Source organism: Dipodomys spectabilis, unplaced genomic scaffold (assembly GCF_019054845.1).
Source record: "Dipodomys spectabilis isolate Male_0828 unplaced genomic scaffold, ASM1905484v1 ptg000096l, whole genome shotgun sequence".
Taxonomy (NCBI): domain Eukaryota; kingdom Metazoa; phylum Chordata; class Mammalia; order Rodentia; family Heteromyidae; genus Dipodomys; species Dipodomys spectabilis.
The window spans coordinates 22630569-22651494 of NW_024870773.1; the positions used below are offsets into that span (position 1 = coordinate 22630569).

The following is a 20926-nucleotide window of genomic DNA, read 5'->3' on the forward strand; positions in this document are numbered from 1 at the left end:
GTCATTAAAGTTCACTATGCCCATATTTGAATAATTTCAGCCCTGCATCTTCTCTAGTTGGAGAGCTCCTTTTTCTGTAGTATAATGCAGTTTCATTATACTGGATTTCTCTTACTTTTTTTACAGGGTATTTTTGTTGTTGTTAACAATGTGAGTGCTTTTCTTGGTATCTTCACAAACCTTTGGAACCTTTTTATCTCTCATATTTTGCCTCTGCACTACTTGGGATTCCTCAGATTGCCAACATATAGTATGAAAATAATAAAAAATTCTGTTTCTGCAACAGGTGTTTGATTTCCAGTTGACATCAGAGGATATGAAAGTTATAGATGGTCTCAACAGAAATTTCCGATACAATACTGCCTCTTTGTAAGTAATCTTGTTAAATATGTTGCCTCAACTCATATTGAGAAAGAATACAACATATGTGTTATAAGTTGTCTCAATATGTGGAAGACAGAGGACAGTTTGGGCTAGGGATAAGACAGGAACTTTTGGGATTTTTCTTCCCAGACTTTATCCAGAAACTCTGTTCTGTGAGTGGAAGCAGAGAAAGCTAGGACTTTCTCACATGCCCTTTTTCACTTTTCATTCCATGGAACTTTCTAGATCACCCAATATCCATGCTGAAACTACACTTCTGAGGAGGTATCTTCATTCTATACATGTTTGCCTATTCCTAACAGAGCTTAACTAAGTGTGTCTAAAAGGAAGCTTATGCCATATTCTTCTTGTCTCTCAATTATCAGAATGAGGATATCTCCATTATCCTTGTGATTCAAATTAGAAAGCATCATGTATTCTCCATGGAACTGTTTGTGCTACGTTTGTCTAGGAAACAGCTGATCTTAGCATGATCAATAGGAAGGGCTCATTTCAGCTTCTGAAATATGGAGAGCTCAACACAGAGAACAGATAAAAACACAGAGGACAGAGCTTGGAGTCCAGCTTCTATTGAGGGAAAGAATTTACAGACAACAGTCCTCACTCTTCCTCCTGTAACTCTGAAGTCATAGCAACCAAGAAAGGATGTACATTACAAAGGAGTGTATACAAGAGAATCCATTCCATCTATTTGTGTGAATTAAAATTCATAGTAGAAAGAAATGACATAATAAATAAAGAACTCATTTTATCACCTTATAAATGGAATCATCAAGCTCACAATATGCATTGTTTCAATTTTAGTTTGGCTGATCATCCAGATTTTCCTTTTCATGATGAATATTAATGTGAAGACCTTTGTGGAGATTTCAGAAGCCCCTCTTACACATGGTGACGCTCGAGATACAGCCAGTGGATGTACTAGTGCTTGTTAGCCCATGAAATCTGTCTCCTCACACTCAGCTGGAGGTCTGGAAGGGAAGACACTAAATTCTTGTCACATTCTGAAAAATAAAATGTTTTTTTAAAAATCCCTAAAGAATCTTATGTAGTACTGCCTCCATTATTTGAATGTTTTGTTTCCTTCTGATTCCTTAGACCCCAAAAACTAGTTTTGCCTAGAAGTAATGGGCAGAGAGTGGAGGTGAAAAATAGTTACTTTGTAGATCTAAGGCAGGAGTAGGAACTTGTTAGTCCAATGAGCTCCCTTCCCATGGCTTAGCATGCTCCCTTCCTAGGCAATACTAGGCTTATGTAGTAAAGGAAGTATATAATCAGCCTCCAACCCCGCTTAACCTTGGGATGGCATTTCTCTGGGGCAGCTACCACCATGTAAGGCAGCCAGATCCCATTAGAGTGACCTTCAGGTCTGGGCAGCTGCAGCCTCTTATCTATTTGGGCAGCAGCCATAAATCTAGTGAATCCATAATGCTCCTCACATCCACATTGAGGTCTCTGCCTCTTAGGCCCTTCTAGCCATCCTAGATCTCCTAGGTTATATAGGTCACCTCAGACAATAGTTGGCACTTCTCTTTTGTGGGAAGGGATCTTGCCCATCTCTTTGTTGACAATAAACCTTTTCTTTGATCTTTGTACCTGGATGTCTGCGTGGTTTCCTGGAACTGATGTTAGAGAACATTTATCAGCCAGCGTTTTTCATGCCTCCCCCTTGCTGTGTAGGGACCAAGTCCACTTTCCTTGGTGGTCTTGAGTTCACAGCTAAGGCATTGCCCTCTTGATCTTTGCAACCAAGATCAGAAAGCCAACATTTTCTCCCAGTGGTCTTTTTTCCCCCATCTTTCTTTCAGCTCAACTCGCTGGGGAAAGACTGGATAACACTTGAACATATCAAAGATTACAGGGTTCCATCAGCCTGTCCCACTTAAAACTTCATCTATGAGAGTTGCCTTTAAAATTTACGCTGTGCATTTGGAGCTTGACTGCATGAGATGGTGGCAGGCAGACCTGAGCTCAAAGGATGTTTATTGATTGGGGGGCGGGGGGGATGATGTTTGTTCCTGCTACTTTTGCCAATGATCAGCTGTGGCCATGCTCCACCCCTGAGGACAGGCTGTCCTGGGCCTGCATGACCTCTTCCATCACAGGTGCAGTAAGCTCTGGGATCACAAGGACACGCACACCTAAAGGTATTAGAAGTTTGCTCTCACGGGGCTGCCCGGGCCCCATCCCTTGCTCTGCCCTGTTAGCTGGGAGGGCTTGGGCAGTTTCTTTGCGCTGGGAAATGAATGACTTGGGGTAAGCACGGAGGACGGGAGTCTGGGAGGCCCAGTCCCAGGCCAGACTCTTGAAGAGGCTGCCACTGTCTCCTGGGCCTGGGAGCTTTGAAACAGGGCGTCCAGTTTTCAGATGACCTTGACTAGCTTCGGGAAGGTCAAGGAGCAGGACGGAAGGGGAGGGATTACAAATAGGCATCCTTGAGCTTCAGGAGAGCCTTGGACTTGGAAATCACATTGAAGATTCCGCAAAATAATCTGTATTTTCACAGCTGTCCCGACCCCCCCCCCCCGCACCTCGGGCCCCCCTCCCCGCCCCCCGCCCCCCGCCCCAGGTCCCAAATGAGGTGCATCCCATCGGGGGGCCGGGTTGGAGTTGCGGTGGGCCTGGGTGGAGGGCAGGCCCTGGGAAGCCGAGCACGGCGGGGCCTGGTCCGCTGCAGCTGCCCGGGGCGGCCGGTCTGGGCCAAGCGACAGTCCCCGGCCCCGCCTGACCTGGCCCGGCCAGGCCCCGCCGCACCACCGGCCTCGGCGCCCTCGTTCCGGCCAGGCCGGACGGCCGCGCTCCGCCTCCCCGGCCCAGAAGCCACTTGCGCCCCGCGCCGGCCTGGGCTTCCGGCCCTGCCTCGGCCCTGCCCCCTCACCCCCCAACCCCGCGGCCCGGCCTCGCCCCGGCCCCGGCCGGCCCTGCCCCAGGTCCCGGCCCTACCCTGGCCTAGGCGCCCCCTCCGCGGTGCTTCCCGCCGCCGCAGGCTCAGGTAGCCGCAGCCCAGCGCGTCCCCTCCCGGCTCCCGTCGCGGCCGGTTAGGAGAGATCCCGGGGCCGGACACCCGGAGGAGCCCCAGGAGGAGCCGGGCCAACAGGCCTCCGCCCCGCAGGGGTTCGTATTCTGTGGCCAATGTCCAAAGGAAGGGAGAAACTGAGGCCTGGGGCTGTGATCGGGCAGGCAGGGTGGGCATGCGCACCGGGCTGGGCCTCGCGGCGGTGGCGGGGGGGAGCCTCCCCGGGACTCAGGACCCACTCCTGCCTTGCAGCCCCCACCCCCACCCCGCCCGCCCCGCTGGAAGCTCAGGCGCCCCGTTTACTTTCTGAATAGCAAAGATCGAATATGGCCCTGAGATTAGTTAATTTTCCTTGACATTTTTAAAGTGGAAAATAATGGTGTCTGCTTATAGGAGATCATGTGATGTTTGGTTCTCTGTGTGCAGTGTGGAAGGAGTCAACACAGGTACTCCCTTCCAGCGGTTCACCAATTGAGGTGTTTATGGGGAGAGCAGAGGTTCTCGTTTCTGGGCTCATGTGGAGATTCAGGGGCCAAGAAAGCCGGAGTTGTCCTTGGGCTATTCTGAGATAACGAGGGCATTGTGTGGACTTTCATCTGGAAGAGATTAAAGTGCATAAATATTTGGGGAGGAGACTGTCCAAGGCTAATCTGAAGTCTCTCCAACAAGCCGGGACCCAGGACAGAAGCCAAACACTGTAGTCTGCCCTCAATTTGTAAAATTTCACCATGAACTTTCTGACTGACATTCAGGCGCTGATAGAACTGACTGCCATGGTGAAGCACAGTTCAAGATTAAACAGTGGGTTTAACAGAGGGTGGAACGTCGTGAGATCCAGTAATTTGTGGTAAAGAAAGATATCTCATGGCAGACCACAAACATGAGGCAATAATTCTGCCTATATAAGAAACAGACAGGTGGAGGTGGAGGTGGAGGTGGAGGTGGAGCACAGGTGGCCACTCCTTCCTGGTTTCTGGGTTACACTGGTGGTTTGAGGGTGTGCCCAGCAGATCTCAGCCTCAGAGCTCCCTCACTCAACTTGTCCAGTTCATAGCATTTCCTCTGACGACCACCAGTGGAGCACATGCCAATCTTGGCCCCTCAATAGATGAGATGACATAGTCCTTTCAAAATCACAGAACCAAAAAGCAAGATTGAGCCCCATTAGAAATGGAGTCAAAAGGGCTGGGAAGGTGGCTCAGTGGTAGAGCACATGTTGCATGCTTAAGGCCCTGGGTTCGATTCCTCAGCACCACATAAGCAAAAAGAAAAAAGCTGGAAGTGGCGTTGTGGCTCAAGTGGTAGAGCGCTAGCCTTGAACTGAGCTGAGGGACAGTGCCCAGTTCCAGCGTTCAGGCCTACGACTGGACCCAAAAAAAAACAACAAAAAAACAGAAATTGAGTCAAAAGCCAGGCACCAGTGGCTTAAGCCTGTAATCCCAGCTACTCAGGAGGCTGAGATCTGAGAATTGCAGTTCAAAGCAAGCCTGGCAAGGAAATTCCATGAGACTGATCTCCAATAAACTACTCAGAAAAAGCACTGTGGCTAAAGTAGTAGTGCACTAGCCTTGAGCACAAAAAAGTTTCAGGGATGGTGCCCAGGCCTTGAGTTCAAGCCCCAGGATAGGAAAAAGAAAGAAAGAGAAAGAAAGAAAGAAAAGAAAGAAAGAAAGAACAAGAAAGGTTTACAGTATTCTTCCTGACTTCCAGAGAGGGAAGCTGTAGATACAGGGTAAGTGAAATGAGAGGAGAGGATAGACTAAGGAAAGGGCAGAGTGTTCCTGGCCTTTGGGATGGCATGAAGATCGTCCAGGAATTGTGGTGCCATCACTTTTGCTGTTTGTATGGTTCTTTCTGGTTGTCATCATCCCAATTTGTAATTGTCTGGACACTGGGGTGTGTGTCCCTTAACACTTAATAGATGGGATTTTAATGAGGATAGAAATGACCAGTCCCTCTGACAGCTATCTGAGGTCAAACTGGTTTGGGCTGGCTTAAAAGAGTCCTTGGACTTCCAGCCATCCTGTCCTAAAAGATAAAAAAAAAAAAAAAAAGATCAGGCTAGAGTAGCAATCTAGCCAGATCGGGTAGAAAGTCCTCTCTTAATATGTGACAGAAATTCAGATAGGACACATAATCAGTGTATGAATTAGAGTAATGAAAGAGAGAGCCTTCTAAGTTTACTGGAGGTTGTGTGATAAAGTAGAGGATATTGCCTGGCCAGTGTGGGTTAATAGACTTCACAAAGTTCTGCCATCTGTGTTTGCTCTTTAGTCTGTGTTCATGGCTGAACCAACTTGATATGAGGGTAGTATACAGTAATTATATATAGTTGTTACACTCATAAATGCTGTGTTAGAATTTTTTAATTGAAGGCAAAGTCGAATGTGTAGACCTTTGTGCCCAGGTTTGGCTTGTTGTGAAGTCCTCAGACTAGCAAAGCAGACTTGGCTTTACACTGAAAAGTATATTAATTTCAGGAGGCCTCAGAAATTCTGAATCCTACTGGAGGGGGAAAAGAGGACAAGAAGAAAGGGAGAAGAGAGAAACTAAGAAGGCAGGAATAAAAAAGGGAGGGGGAAGACTGGACCTTAGACACGTGTCATATACACTCATGCCCCAAGTAAATGCTTCCATTTTCACTCATTCCCTGAAGAAAATTGTCAGACTAGCCTGGCAAGATCTTTAAGCCTAGTAATATCTTCATTTTACTGCAGATCAAAGAATCTCTGGTGGGACCTCAGCTTTACAAAAAGAAATCCACCAAAATAAAAGCATAACTGTTCTGGTTGTAGACTCTTTTGACCTGTGTGGTTCACATAAGTACAAACCAACAGGACTGCCAGTATTGGAGCTAGAACTCAGGGCCTGGGGTGCTGTCCCTGAGAGTTTTTGTTCAATGCTAGTAACTTACAACTTGAGCCACAGTTCCACTCCTGGCTTTTTGGTGACTAATAAGGTGTTAAGAGTCTCAGGTATTTTCCTGTCTGGGCTGGCTTTGAACTTCAATCTTCAGATCTTAGCCTCCTTTTTATTGATTACTCTCCTCCGTGAACTATTTAATCATAAAGTCCCTAGTGTGTGATTTCTTCCATGGTTGCACTAACTCAATCATCCAATTCTAATTCTAATCATTTAACTTCATGGCTTCCAAAGTGACAAGTATTTCTCACATATACCTACTCTTTGGTCTGTCCTTTTTTATGTATTTATGTACAAAACTGTCTAGATCACATTTTCACTCAGTTTAATCTTTTGATTTTTTTTTTTTTCTGGAGAATCATTTGAGAAACGCTCAACAGCCATTTCTTTAATTCTTTGTGTGTATGATGTATGTTAGTTCATTGTTTCCAATAATGTGTGATAACAGGAGCATCAGAGGCAAAGTTAGCCAGACAGAGCAAAATAGAAAGAAAGCACTGAGGCATGCTTCAACTGGGAGAGCGTTGGCCTAGTAAGCACAAGGCCCTGGATTCAACCTACAGTCCATAAGGAAAGAAAGGAAGGAAAGGAGGAAGGAAGGAAAGAAGGAAGGAAAGGAAGCAGAAATAAATAAATAACTAATTAAAGCAGGAGAATAGACACTTGAGAGTTTTCAGTGTAACAAGTTGCTAATGTTGTTCGATATATATCTAACAAATTGCGACAGCTTATGGGCCTCTAATGAGAAAAGTGACCCCAAACAAAAACTTAATCACTATATGGTGATTCACTTAATAATTTTTCTTCATCTGAAATAAGTGGGCTAGTTGTAGTTTGTTTTTATTATTAAATTAAAAAAAATTATCTTCAGTTGGGCAAAGGGGTTTCCATTCAATGTGTCTATTTGTGAATACAATGCATCTTGATCAATGCCATTCCTCCCATCCTTCTTTCTGAGTCTATCCCAATCCTACTCATACTCTCAAGTTTCCTTGATTCATTTTTTCACATATATACATTGAGTATAATTGTATTTACCCACAATTCTTCCATTTACCCCCTCCACCTATCTTTCTCACACAACACATACTCCAGCTCCTTGGTATTCATTTTGTTAATTCAGTTAATTACTCAAAGGAATTACTCCATGGGAATCCATACCTTTAGTCAGTCTGGTTGTACATAAGTACATATGACCATGTATGTGCTTTAACATATTTATTATCAGATTTATCTTCCCCATATGAAAGAAAACATATGCCTTTTGTGTAAGCCTGACTCATTTAACATAATTTTTTTCCAATCCAAGCCTATTTCCCTGCAAATAACATCTTTCTGACAGATGAATAAAATATAAAATTTTCTTACACACACACACACACACACACACACACACACACACACACACACGATTTCTTGATCCATTTTTCTATTGCAGAGACTCTGGTTGTTTTCATAACTTGGCTATGATGATAGTTCAGTAATTAAGATGGGTGTGGTATGTTTTTTTTATTGTATAGTGACTTTGCAGTTTTCTTTGAACGTGTTCAGAACTGTTTTAATCTCTTCACTCTCAAGCAATGAGTTCATAATTAGCCAGGAGTTTCATTGACTAGCCACTAGATTGAGAGTTGGGTGTATGACTTCCATTTTTTTTTCTGTGAAGGTGGAAGAAGAAACAGAAATCCACAATGAATTCTAAGTATGAATGTATGGAATTAAATGACGGTCACTTCATTCCTGTACTGGGCTTCGGCACCTATGCACCCAATGAGGTAATTACTGGGGAATTTGGTCTGGGAGTTCAAATGAAAATCAACAAGAGTGCTTAAGAACTAAAGGGTTTGTCAAGTCTTGTAGTGCCCGTGTGTCTCTGAAGTGCTGATGCGGTTCTGCTGCCCCGTGTTAGAGAAACCCTTTGTACAGGAAGGAGAAAGGCTGCACTGTGTATCAGAATTTGCTTATGTGATCACCTACTGATTCTTCTGGACACTGTTTCCTTGTCTTCACTGCCACTTGGTACCTTATTAGGATATAGGGACATTTCTCATAGGTGTATGAGAACCATTTTCCCATAATGATTTGTTAAAGAAGTTGCATTTTCTCCAGTGTAATTCTTCTTTTTTTATTTTTATTTTTATTGTGAAAATACTGTACAGAGGGGTTACAATTACATGGGCATCCAGTGTAATTCTTTGACCACTTTCTTGAGAATCAAGTAACTGTAGATTTGTGTGTTCATTCTGGGAAATCTATGATATTCTAGTGGTCTGTGTGTATGTCTTTTGTTTTTAAATCTGTAAAATGCTAATTTGTTGATTATGGCTCTATATTATGTCTTATGTATCAGCACTTCAATGAGTTGGTATTTTACTTCCAGTTAAAATAACAATTGAGCCAGGCACTGATGGCTCATGCCTATAATTCCTGCTACTCAGGAGGTTAAGAAGATTGTGGTCTGAAGCCAGCCTGGAGAGCATGGCTAGTATGGACTTTCTGCCCATGAGACTGTTATCTCCAATTAACCAGCAAAGAGCCAGAAGTGGGAATTTTAATAAATAGCCTTTTATGTTAAACAGTGTGGAAGTGACTCAAAAAGTGAAAAATATCAACTATAACTTGATGTAGCTATATCATTTGTGGATATGTGTCTAAAGGATATGTAGTCAGCATAACAAAGCTATCTCTACACTCTAGAGTTTATTACAACACTAGTAACAATAGCTAAGGTAGGAAATCAAGTTATACAGATAGGTCCTTCAGTACGATGCAGTTCAACTTTGGTGAGCCCACTTGAACATTATAGTACCTGAGTGGTACATGGGGAATTAATTTAAAATATACAACAGTGAAGTAAGGCAAAGTGACCTGAAGGGCAGAAAAGGATCAAGGACCTCATGAAAGCTATAATCTTGGTTAGTGCCATTACAACTAAGAAGGTCAGAACTCATAACAAGACAGGGCTGTAAGAGTCAGAATCTTATTTATTGTCATTTCTGTGGAGAAAAAGAAGTAGAAGTTCATGCGTTTATTCACATTTGGTAGAGAAATCAATAGTTTCAAATTTTGCTCTAATTCTAATTTCCCTGAAATAAGGTACTTTGATTTAAGGGCTGACACCTAATTAGGTACTTCTGCATATATTATAGGTAATTCCTTCTACACAAATGTGTCTAATTTGTGTATGTCATGCATGTGGAAGGGGTTGGAGATAAGAATTAAAGAGAACAGTTAAAGTCCCAGCTTTCAAACTGTGCTCTAGGAACTTTACATTTTCATAACAAGTAAAGATGGGGCTTTTTATGGTATTTATTTACACCTGCTTTCTTCAGGAGAATTGAATTTTGGAGTGTGCTAATATAGGGGAATCTTTGTAATCATTCCTCCTAGATGCAAGATTAGAATTTAGCCTCTAAACAGCTTTCCTGGTAAATGTGTCCATATATTCTCTAAACATAATCCATGGGTAATTGGTGTGTTCTTTACATCACTGGGGGAAGACTCAGACAAGTGTGGACCCTATTTCCTGTATATTGCATTCCATGCACATTTTCCTTGGTTAATTTTACTTTGTAGCATTACATCACCATCATCATTATATGCTTAGTTCTGTGAGTCTGACCTCAGACTGACCTTGGACTCCTTCTGAAAGAGCCTTGGATGCCAGTGGCCAATGATTGAGTGCTTGAGATTGAAGAGGGATACTTACTAGGAAAAACAGAGGCAACCTTGAATATATTCAGCACCCAAAATGTGGAACTAACCAAAGGCATGAGAAAGACTTGCTTTTTGTGAAAGCCACTGGTTGTTCCTCAGTGAACTCAACCAGATGTTTTCTAAGCACTGATTTTGGCTCTTTCTGTAGGTTCCTAAGAGCCAGGCTACAGAGGCCACCAAATTAGCCATCGATGCTGGGTTCCGCCATATTGATGCTGCTTATATGTACAGAAATGAAGAGGAGGTAGGACTGGCCATTCGAAGCAAGATTGCAGATGGCACTGTGAAGAGGGAGGACATATTCTATACTTCGAAGGTATTGTGCGTGTGGTGTGTTCATTAATGAAATGTGAGGTGTTAAAAGGTTGTTGGATGGGATCAGTATTGATCAATTGTACTTGTTATTTCATCTTTTCCTCACTATGTTCACTTAGAACATCCAGTATTAAAAATAAGAAGATGATCGAACATTGGTATAATTTAAATTTGTAAGTCTTAATGCAAAGCCCCTTTTCTTTTTGGGAGGAGAGGAGGGGGTGGGCTTGAACTCAGGATCTTGTATTCTGTCTTGGTTTTTTCTCTCAAGTCTGGTGTTCAAACACTTGAGCCTCACCTTCATTTTCAGCTTTTTGTTGATTAATTAACTGCAGCCCTCCCACTTGAAAACAATTTAATTAACTGCAGCCCTCCCACTTGAAAACAATTCGAAACAGTTGAAAATGTTTCAACTAAAGTATGTGAAGGGAAACATACATTTGGCTGGTCTACATCACACAATTGTACTCTTCAACCTTTGCAGCTCCCCAGCACTTGCTTAAAACCGGAGATGGTTCGACCTTGCTTGGAAGAGTCACTAAAGAAACTTCAACTGGACTATGTTGATCTCTATATTATTCACTTCCCAGTACCAATGAAGGTAGGCAATTTCCTTCATCAAGCCTTAAGTTCAACTGAAGCATCACCATTAATTTCATGAACAATTCATGTAGACTGCCACACCTTCATATAAACTTAGTTTTGGGAATGACTCAAAGTGGTTTTCGCAAAAATCTTATTGGTTTATGTAAATGAGGTTCATACCAAGTTGTCTGTGCCTATCAGTGCCTTAACTTTACATTTCTACATTTGCTTTTTTTCCCTCCATTGCTTTCTGTTGGTGGAAAACATGCTTTGTGGTAGTTCAAGGTTCAAGGTGCTCAAAGATGAATGATTTATCTATATCATTAAGCATCAAAATTAATCTAAAAAAGAACCATGATTAATCTTCTATACTCAATCCAATCTATTGAATTGTTTAGTCCTTCCTTCTTTCCTTCCTTTCTTCCATCTTCCTTTCATTATTTCTTCCTTCATTATTTTCATTATTCCTTTTATCATTCCTTTGTTCCTTCTCTTTCTGTTTTTACTCTTATCACTAAAATAATAAAAAGACCTTGATGGGCCATTTAATTCACATTTAATTAATTAATTCACATTTAATTCACATGCCTGTCTTCTGACCCTGTATGTTTTCAGGGAGATGAACATTGATTGGAACATTTATTCCATTTTTTAAAAAGTTGCTTAAAATTACCTTAAAAATTGGCTTACATGAGTTATACATGGAGGAGAATTTCATTGTCACACCTCCACACATGTGTACACTGCCTCCCAATCAGTTTCACCCCCTCTACTTCCTGTTACTTTCTCCTGAAAAACTATCATCTCCAAGAGGTTTCCTGGAACACCTATTAGAAACATTCCTTTGGACCTCCCATACAAAACATTTTGCAAATACAAGTATGTTCTGGGCATTTAATGCTCAGCTCTAGATTTACCTAGAAGCATTCATAACCATTGAGGGGAAAAGGTGAATTTGATGAGATGATTTCATGACTGTTTCTTTTGTAGCCAGGTGAAAATTTTGCTCCAGTAGAAGAAAATGGAAAGTTTGTATTGGATGAGGTGGATCTCTGTGATACTTGGGAGGTGAGTAATTGTAATTAATTCACAGAGGAGATTCAGAGAGGGGAGTCAGACTACTGGTCCACAGGTGGGAGTGAGATATATGAACCCTTTGACAAATAAATTCATGATCTTTACAAAAGTTCATTTGCAGGTATGGTGGCGGGGGGAGAAGAATGAACTATTGGGATATATTGTAGAGAATTTGAGAAGAATCAGGGTAAATGATGAGTCTTATTTTTTTCCCTCTATATGAAATAATCCCTCCGATTTCCTAAGGAGAGCAAAGGAATTATTTTCTTCCCTGTCATCATGATTTCCTCCTACTTCCCGATTAGCTTTTCTCCTTAATGATCAATTATAGTCAGCTTTATTTTCACTTTTTGGCCACATTCTTATTAACAATTGTACTTTATGTTTATATTGATTTGAAGTTCATTGACTAAATAATTTCTCACAACTATTTACCTCTCCAGGCCCTGGAGAAGTGCAAGGATGCAGGATTGACCAAGTCTATAGGGGTGTCCAACTTCAACCGAAGACAACTGGAGAAGATCCTGAACAAGCCAGGGCTCAAGTATAAGCCTGTGTGCAACCAGGTGAACTCCCTCAGTCCCATCTCCTTTTGTTCTTCATCTCCCTTTCCCTGTACTACTTTCAGGTGTCTCTGTGTCCTAATCTCTTATTCATCTAAACCTCGTGAAACAGATACTACGATGATAATTGTATTGCTGTTTGGTAAAATCTTGGAGAAATGGTTAGGAGACCATCGTATTGCACTATGTTTAGAATATAGAGAATCGAAAGTGATAAGGAGAGCAACACTCCCTGATTAGATCTCAGGAGGGAGGTACCCTCACTCCTGAAGAATAACCAGAAACAGGAAGGCTGAAGGTAGTGTGGAAGGAACTGTGTACAGGAAGGATGTCCTGGGAAACGGAGTGGATAGGAGAGCAGAATAGACAGAAGACAAGGTAGAAGTTAGCGTAAGAGCTTTGTGTGGGTATCAGATGACCTAATCCTGTATCCTGGCATCTGTGTCGTAGGATCCTTGGAAAGTCATTGAGGTTAGAAGGAGGAAGTAACTGTTTGTGGTAATGGTAATGAGGGATAAAAACTGCATTCAGAAGAATCAGCAAACATGGAGCTGACTTATGCCTGACCACATCTCAGTCAGTCTTGCATCCCTGTTTTCTACTGACAAAAGAAGCATTTAAGCATGCCTATTCTTTGCCTAGTTCTGTGCCCTAACTTACTTTTTGGGGAATGGTGGAATAAGGGTTCTCAATTGGAAAATTTAGTTTAAAAATTTCATTATTTGTTGCATAATGACATGTATTTTCCAGTTTAAATATTGACAAGTTAGTGTGGTTAAATTTTAATTTTCTCTTTTATTACAAGCACTTTTAACCCTTTAGAAGGATTGAATGATATTAGACCTCCATGTTCTCTCATCTATATTTTAAATCTAAATTACTGACAATTTGCTCTGCTACCAAATTTACATAGGTGTATATGTGTGAGTGGTTGTGCACATATATTTTCTTAAAGGTCTTTAAAATAAATTATAGATATTATTATTTATCCTATAGAGCTAGTAAACATCTATCAAGAATGAATATATCATCCTACAGAGATACCATCTCACTATTAAAGCTAAAGATGTCAATGATTACTCTATCCTCTCATTTAACTTCTAGTCCATTTCACATTTCTTTGTTTTCACCCAGATGCCTTGTGTTTTTCTTCTGTAGCTGGGATAAACAGTACCCTAATGAACTGTCATATTTCTCATGCTCTTTTAGCCTAGAATTGTTGTCAGATCTTTTCCCCATGTTATGCCAGAAGGCTTTGTCAGGTACTCAGTATCTATCAGATTATTATTGTGTTTTCCTGTAGATGTTTCTCTGTATTTCAAGTTTGGGTAAATTGGAAGTTAAATAAGATTTTTTTATGTCATTAGCGTTAAAAAAAAGACATTTTCTTGTAAGAAAATGTCTTTATCATGTTGTGAATCTCAAATTGAACCCTATTCGGGACCTATCAAACTGGCTGTCTGTTCCATTCTTTATAACTATATAGATTTGATCACATGCTTAAGTAAGTCCAAACTTTCAACCACTGCCATTGCTACTTACATGGTAGGGATAATTGTGTACAGAAGAATTGATATTTCAGAACCAGTTTTCACCTAATATTTGCATATTTCTCAACTTTTTTGCCTAAATTAGTTATTTCCTTGAAGCTTGCAATTATTTTTTATTTCAAATCACTATTGTTCTACATGATACTCTAAAATTTGATTAAGAAATAAAGTCCAATTATTCTTATAAAATAGGATAAGATTTATTAACCTTTTAAAGCTATTAGTGATCTGATGACTTGTAGTGAACAAGGGATATTTGTGTGTTCTTTGTCTCTACATACTCATTACTATGTAATTGTAGATTTTTATGTACTCTACATATAATAATTCATTTTTTGTCACTACTCCAGAAATTTGACTCACTTTGATAAAGGAATCTACCTAAATATCACCTGCAGAATGCCAACCAAACTTGTTCCTTTGATTTTCTCACTTGCTGTCATGAGGTTGACAGGTTCTTGCTACATGAATCAATTTAATATCCAAAGTTCAGTTTCCTCATCATTCTCTAGCCTAGTAGTTCACACACCTGGTTATGGAATGATATATATTTACCCCTCACAGCAACAGAATTTTTTTTTAAAAAGAGAATCATTACTTGATGTCACAACATTTCCATTTAAATTTAATGTAACATTAAAAAACATTTCAACTTCTTTGGGCAATGTTTTCATATTAGTATGAGGATTTTCTTTAATCTGACACTATTCTGTGCTGTCCCTCTACAGGTAGAGTGCCATCCTTACCTGAATCAAAGCAAACTGCTGGATTTCTGCAAGTCCAAAGACATTGTTCTGGTTGCTTATGGTGTTTTGGGAACTCAAAGATACAAACCTTGGTAATGAGGACTATAGAAATCTATTCTAATGAGGACAGAGCACTTTGTTGATGAAATGCTTTCAGTTTTTTTCAGTACTCAGTTTTCTGACTTAGCTAGCTCAGTAAGAGGAAAGGATATGCCTATCTGAGAAGATGATAGATCACCCTGGTGTTGCCAGTCTGGGAACCACTTTGGGAATCTCTCATCGAGAGTGGAAGCCCTTATCCGTGTTTTAACCTGAGGATCTGAACATTTCCGACTTTCGTTCTAGGGTAGATGAGAAATCTCCATTTCTCTTGGATGATCCAGTTCTTGGTGCCATGGCAAAAAAGTACAATCGAACTGCAGCCCTGATTTCCATTCGCTACCTGTTGCAGCGTGGGATTGTGGTCCTTGCCAAGAGTTTCAACGAGAATCGGATCAAAGAAAACATGCAGGTGATGAACGGGTACTAGACATAAGGACTCCTCCATACTGTGTTTCACGTGTTTGCTTCTTTGCAAGCTCCGGTATCTTTGAGCTGCTGCTTTCTCTCCCAGCATTTGTTTTATGTTCATTCTTAAAAGTTTCTCTTCCTCCACAATCCTGGCTGTCTGGGCTAGACAGAATTAGAATTGGATGAAAGCAAGAGATTTTTTTCTTATTGTGAAAATACTGTACAGAGGAGTTACAATTACATGGGCAAGATAATGAGTACATTTCTTATCAAGCATTGTAGCCTCCTCCTTTGTTTCCCCTTCCCATCCCTTCCTATCCTTCCCCAGCCCCCCACCCAATCTGCCCCCCCCCCGAAAGTTGTAAAGTTCGTTTTCGACATAACGACTTGTACATCTCATTGTTGCAATGGGTCCACATGTATCCCTAGTTAAACGATTTGTTTTTCCCCTTCCCCTCCACAAATTATACCGACATCAAATACAGTGACAGCAGGGTTATACTGTGGGGGAGGGACATACAACGCAACAAAGAAATAATCTTATAAATGTGTTAGAAATAACACAAAAGCAAGAGATTTGTCTACAGACTTAATTCAGTAACATTCTCTTTAGCCATGGGTGATGTACTTTTTTTTCATCTTCTGAATTAGACGATTGGATTAGATTATTTTCAGTCTGAAAACAATTATGATCTTGCTTTTCATATCCCCTATATTGTGCTATCCATATAAAATATGTGAATAGCATGTTAATATTTACATTTTGTATTTATATATTTAATACTCAAAAGCTTATTTTTAATTTATCTTTAGGTCATTGTACAACATGGTTTCAATTCAACATGTCAATTCAGGAATACAGTACCTCTCAATCAATGTCACCCCTTTCATTATTCTCCCTCATCTCTCTCAACTCCGCAGTTTTCCTACTTCCCTGATTCCATATATACACTGACTACATTTCCCTACCATTCTTCTTTTTATTTATCTAGCCACTCCTTTTGATGTCACCTCTCCTGACACTTTGCTGTCCAGCTTCTTGATACTCATTTTGTTAGCCTGAGGTTAGTTGTTCAAAGGAGTTATGCTATTAAAATTCTCCCATATTATGTTTATATATATGCACATGACCTTGTATGTATTTCAGTATTTATATACTTGTCCACTTTTAGGCTGATTATCTTTTTATTTTCAAGTAGAAGAAACATAGAATATCATTATTTGTAGTAGGTGCACAACCAGCTACTGTTAAAATAGAACTTCAAAGCAAAAGCATTCAATTTTTTCCCATAATACTGTGGTTTGCAAATTTGCTTTTGCCTCCTCCTGAATGCCTTCCAGATTTTCCTGTCTATGTTGGAACTCCTCTCATGTGTTAGCAGAACAGTGAGCCGCCGGTGCTTCTCTAGAATATTGGTTGGGCTCTTGTCTGGGATTTGTGGGCCCACCTTCACCACATCACTTAATACTTTCCCAGAGCAGTAGTTCATACTTGAAATGCCTTTTCATGTCTTGGTTCAAAACTGACATGCCATTGTTTTGGACACATTTTAGTGACCAATACAAGTTATAGGCTAGGCAAATCTCCTAACTCTGAGGGAACTCATAGTTAGTACCTCTGTAGAAAAAGGCAAATATTCATGTAACAAAGCCTGGGAGATGAAAATTACTGAGGAACATTCTTAGAATCAATCTACCACATTATGTATTCTAAATATTTTTTTTCAGACGCAGATACATTTGTTGAAGCACCTTTTCCCAAATTACTTGTATGTTGATTCTTTTTATGATACAGTTTTATGAACTAAAGTTTCTTCTCTTGGTTGTGATCAAATATTTCATGCCTTTCCTTTGAAGTCAATTAATATTCTATCTTTTCCTGTGTTTGCTCTTACATTGGAAACTTTTCAGGTATTTTAAGTATTATCTCTGCCATTTTGAATCTGTGTCAGTTGAATTTTCCACATTGGCAAACACATAGTATAAATATACAAAAACTTTCTGTGTGATAGGTCTTTGAATTCCAGTTGACGTCAGAGGACATGAAAACCCTAGATGGCCTGAATAGAAATTTTCGATATGTTACTATTAATCAGTGAGTAACTTTGCCAAATAAATTGTTTTAACTTATTTTCTGAGATAGAATATAACATAGTTGTAAATAGTAACTTAATCCTGGGGAACAAGTCCATTTCAGTTAGGGTAATTTATGAGTTTTCTAGGATTATAGTCTAAGATGTTCTCCATAGTTCTGTTCTCTGATTCAGCAACAGGGTGAGTCAAACTAAGTTCTGCTTAGATTTGGATATATAGGCCTCTGCACTTATCATTCTGTGGAATGTTCCAAACCAGCCAATACCATTGCTGATTCTACACTTCTGTGGCAAGTTTTGTACAATCCACTATATTCTGCAACTATCCAATGGATATGCATTATAAATGGTGACACTGTAGTTTGTTTAAATGTGTCCAAAATCAAGTTTAATCCTCTGCTGATAATGTTTTTAGAAAATGAAATTAGATCCAGGCACCAATGGCTTACCCCTATAACCATATCTACTCAGGGGGCTGAGATCTGGAATGCTGTTTGAAGCCAGTCTGGGAAGAAAAATCCATGAAACTATTGTCTCCAATTAACCTCAAACAAACAAACAGAAAAGCAACTAGAAGTAGAGCTGTGGTTCAAGTAGTAATATTAATTATATATATATATATATATATATATAATTTAATACTTGGTGTTGCTTTTAGAGTATAAAGATCTACAAATTATATAGTAAGCTCCTTAGCTATGGAAATCTGCCTTATAAATTAAAATCTTCCCATTTCTGTATCAAACATAGTATATTGTTTCTGATGAGTAAATATGTAATGAATCATGAAAATGGGGTTGGAATTATTAGTCCTAAACTCTGTATTTTAAAATATATTTGTTTTGGCCAGTATCTGGGATTGGCCTTTTCCTAAGCAAAGAATAATCAGATTATGTTTTTACTGAAGACTTGAAATTAGAAAAGATGAGGTATTGCTTTGGTAGGTTAACAGATGATAGTAATGGGAGGAATATGTCTGAATGTTTGGCACAGTGCTCTGTGTTATACTCCAGAAAAAGGAAAAGCACTAGAAAAAGTAACTGATGTCTTAAAACGTTATTTTGTGTAAGAACATTTCATATTAGTAAGAAGAATAGATTCTATAACCAACTAACAATTAAAATGATTAACTTTCATCCTAATGACAGCTCTAGTTCTCTTTTTTACTCTAGAAGGTATGTCACTGAGTACATATTGTGTATTTTTCTGTCTTGTTTTAGGATTGCTGACCACCCTAATTATCCATATTCTGATGAATATTAACTTGGGGGTCTTTGCCCTGACTTCTCCTGGAAGTACCTCCTTATCATGAGTGAATGAGATGTTTCAGATGTGGTGATCAATATCACCTGTGTTCAGTCCAGGCTCTTTGTCAACTTGGACTCAACTGGGGTTAAGCCTGCATATTTGGAAGGGAAAACTACATTTTTGTGCATTGTAAGAAATAAAATGAAGTTTCTTTATGTGCAGATTCTTACTGAGTACTGTGTCTGTTAGTTAATTGCATGGTTTCCTTCTGACTCATTAAAAAAAGAAACAACCTTAATAGAAGCCTGTGGTCAAAGTTTTAAAGATGGTAGCAATCATTTAGCGTGGACATGAGAAGGGATAGGAGCGGGTAGAATTCTCAAGCTCTGATGTGGCAGTCAGCAGGTGTGTATCAGTCAGTGTTTCTTTGGCCCATTGAGAAATAAGAAAATGCTTTGCATGTGATCTGAGGGTAAGGCACACACACAGAACAGATGACCAACAGTCTAGCAGCTCCTTACAAGCAGCTCAAGATCAGAATTCCAGAAAGGGAGATTGAGATTTGGCCAAACAGACAAGAGACCCAGGCTGATGAATCATTAGGTATCAGCTGTGAAAGATAGAGGAGAAGCTGAGCATGTCTCTGCTTGAGAAGTCCTGAGGAGGGCTCTTCTGGTAATTACATAGTACAGATCAAAGGGAAGTTTCTAAGTTTTTATTCAAGAGCTAGAGCTGAGGGTCAGCCCTAGTCTCTTCATGTGTTGAAAGGGAATAATAGGAACCTTTGAAAATCAAAGAAACAATGAAATGATCAAGATCAAATTGCCCTGGATTTCAACTTTTTCTAATGCACTTTTTGCCGCGGACCGGCTCTGTCGGGACGACGGAGGACACCTAGTGGAGGAACTGGAATAGGTGGGGAGATGGCAAACAGACAACTCACACACAAGAGGAGTGGATGCTGAGTGCGATTTAATGCAGAGGATAACAAGCTTTTATAGCAAAAGTCTCCATGAGAAAGGGCAAAAGGTTACACAATCTTGCTGCAAGGCTTTGTTCTTGGGTGGTCAGCAGCTGGTCGCCTAATCTTGTTTTTGGATGACTAGCTATGACGATAGGCACTTGTTCCAGGCTTTACCTCTATTTTTAAGAAATACAATGGGTTTCGATGTTTATCACTAATTAACCATTAACCAGAGCATATAGGCAAAGTGCTGAACAGAAAGGCATGAACTCTAGTACTTCATAGTTACTTTTGTTTAGTTTTGTACTTTATACGTTTTAAATCTTTTCTAAGCAATTGTGCTTAGAGGGTTCCCAATTTGTGGCCCAAAATCATGATATTCAGTATACTTAGTTAAATCTGGCCATATATCAAATTTAAGCTCATAGTGTCTTTTCTGTAACCCTTTCACATAATCGTTTACTCTTTTCTGTAGAGGCCTTAACTGTCTCATAAGATCTTTCTTGTTCCTTCTTTAATAGTAAGCACCAAGGAGGCCTAGATCTAGCAAGTCTCTCAGTAATTGAAAGAGAGTAATAGGAAGTTCTTTCTCCTAAGTAGTTTTTCCAGCGATTGCCATCCTTATTATACACACCTGTAACAGGCTATGGATCTGGAGGAAGTCTCTGGGGTCCTCTAGATAATGGAGGATCCCACCATTTTCCTCTGATAAGCCATTGCCACCTTTTATCTACCAACCTTTTAGGAATCTTATTTAGCTTTTGGTCTAAATATCCCTCTACATCTTTCTTATCTATAGGATATCTATATGAATCTATTGTATATGTTTTAGGATTAAAGGGAAGTCTCCAATAGCTATACACTCTTTCTGCTCTAGCCATGCCTACAGCTTCTTGTAAATCTCTTACAATCAATTTTTTCTGTTGAAGTGACGTTATGAAACCCCCAATACTTTTATATTTACTTATGACTTGTCTAATAGCCTCCATAAGAGGGGCTTTCAGGTTAGCATTTAACTCTGGTGAGTTAGTCATATTCTCAGGACACTCATCGGATGTTGGAGTCGTCAACACTTTTAAGAAAGAGCCTTGAATAAGGGAACATTGAGCATGAGTAAGTACAATGAGCAGCAGGAACAGTAAAAGATTAATAGGCACTCCTATACAGTGAAGAAAAGAAAAACAGCAACACATCTTTCCCAGCGGCTTGCCAGTCTTTTCCAGGAGGTAGGCCTCT

The 20926-nt window shown here is 40.0% G+C and overlaps 1 protein-coding gene, 1 long non-coding RNA gene and 1 pseudogene across 2 annotated transcripts; 2 read left to right on the forward strand and 1 right to left on the reverse strand.

Annotated features, from left to right (window-relative positions):
* The window catches only part of LOC122113023, a 174258-nt pseudogene that overhangs the window by 9643 nt on the left and 143689 nt on the right, over window positions 1-20926 (forward strand).
* Window positions 1193-3410, reverse strand: LOC122113037. The gene is made up of 2 exons (XR_006148359.1): window positions 3328-3410; window positions 1193-1388 (listed from the first exon to the last, which is right to left on the reverse strand). It is a non-coding gene; the product is annotated as an uncharacterized LOC122113037 (long non-coding RNA).
* Window positions 7989-18941, forward strand: LOC122113028 (estradiol 17 beta-dehydrogenase 5-like). The gene is made up of 9 exons (XM_042685916.1): window positions 7989-8097; window positions 10188-10355; window positions 10839-10955; window positions 11930-12007; window positions 12460-12582; window positions 14858-14967; window positions 15221-15386; window positions 17398-17480; window positions 18699-18941. The coding sequence occupies exons 1-9, from the start codon at window positions 8014-8016 to the stop codon at window positions 18739-18741; spliced, it is 972 nt and encodes a 323-aa protein (XP_042541850.1). The 5' UTR covers window positions 7989-8013; the 3' UTR covers window positions 18742-18941.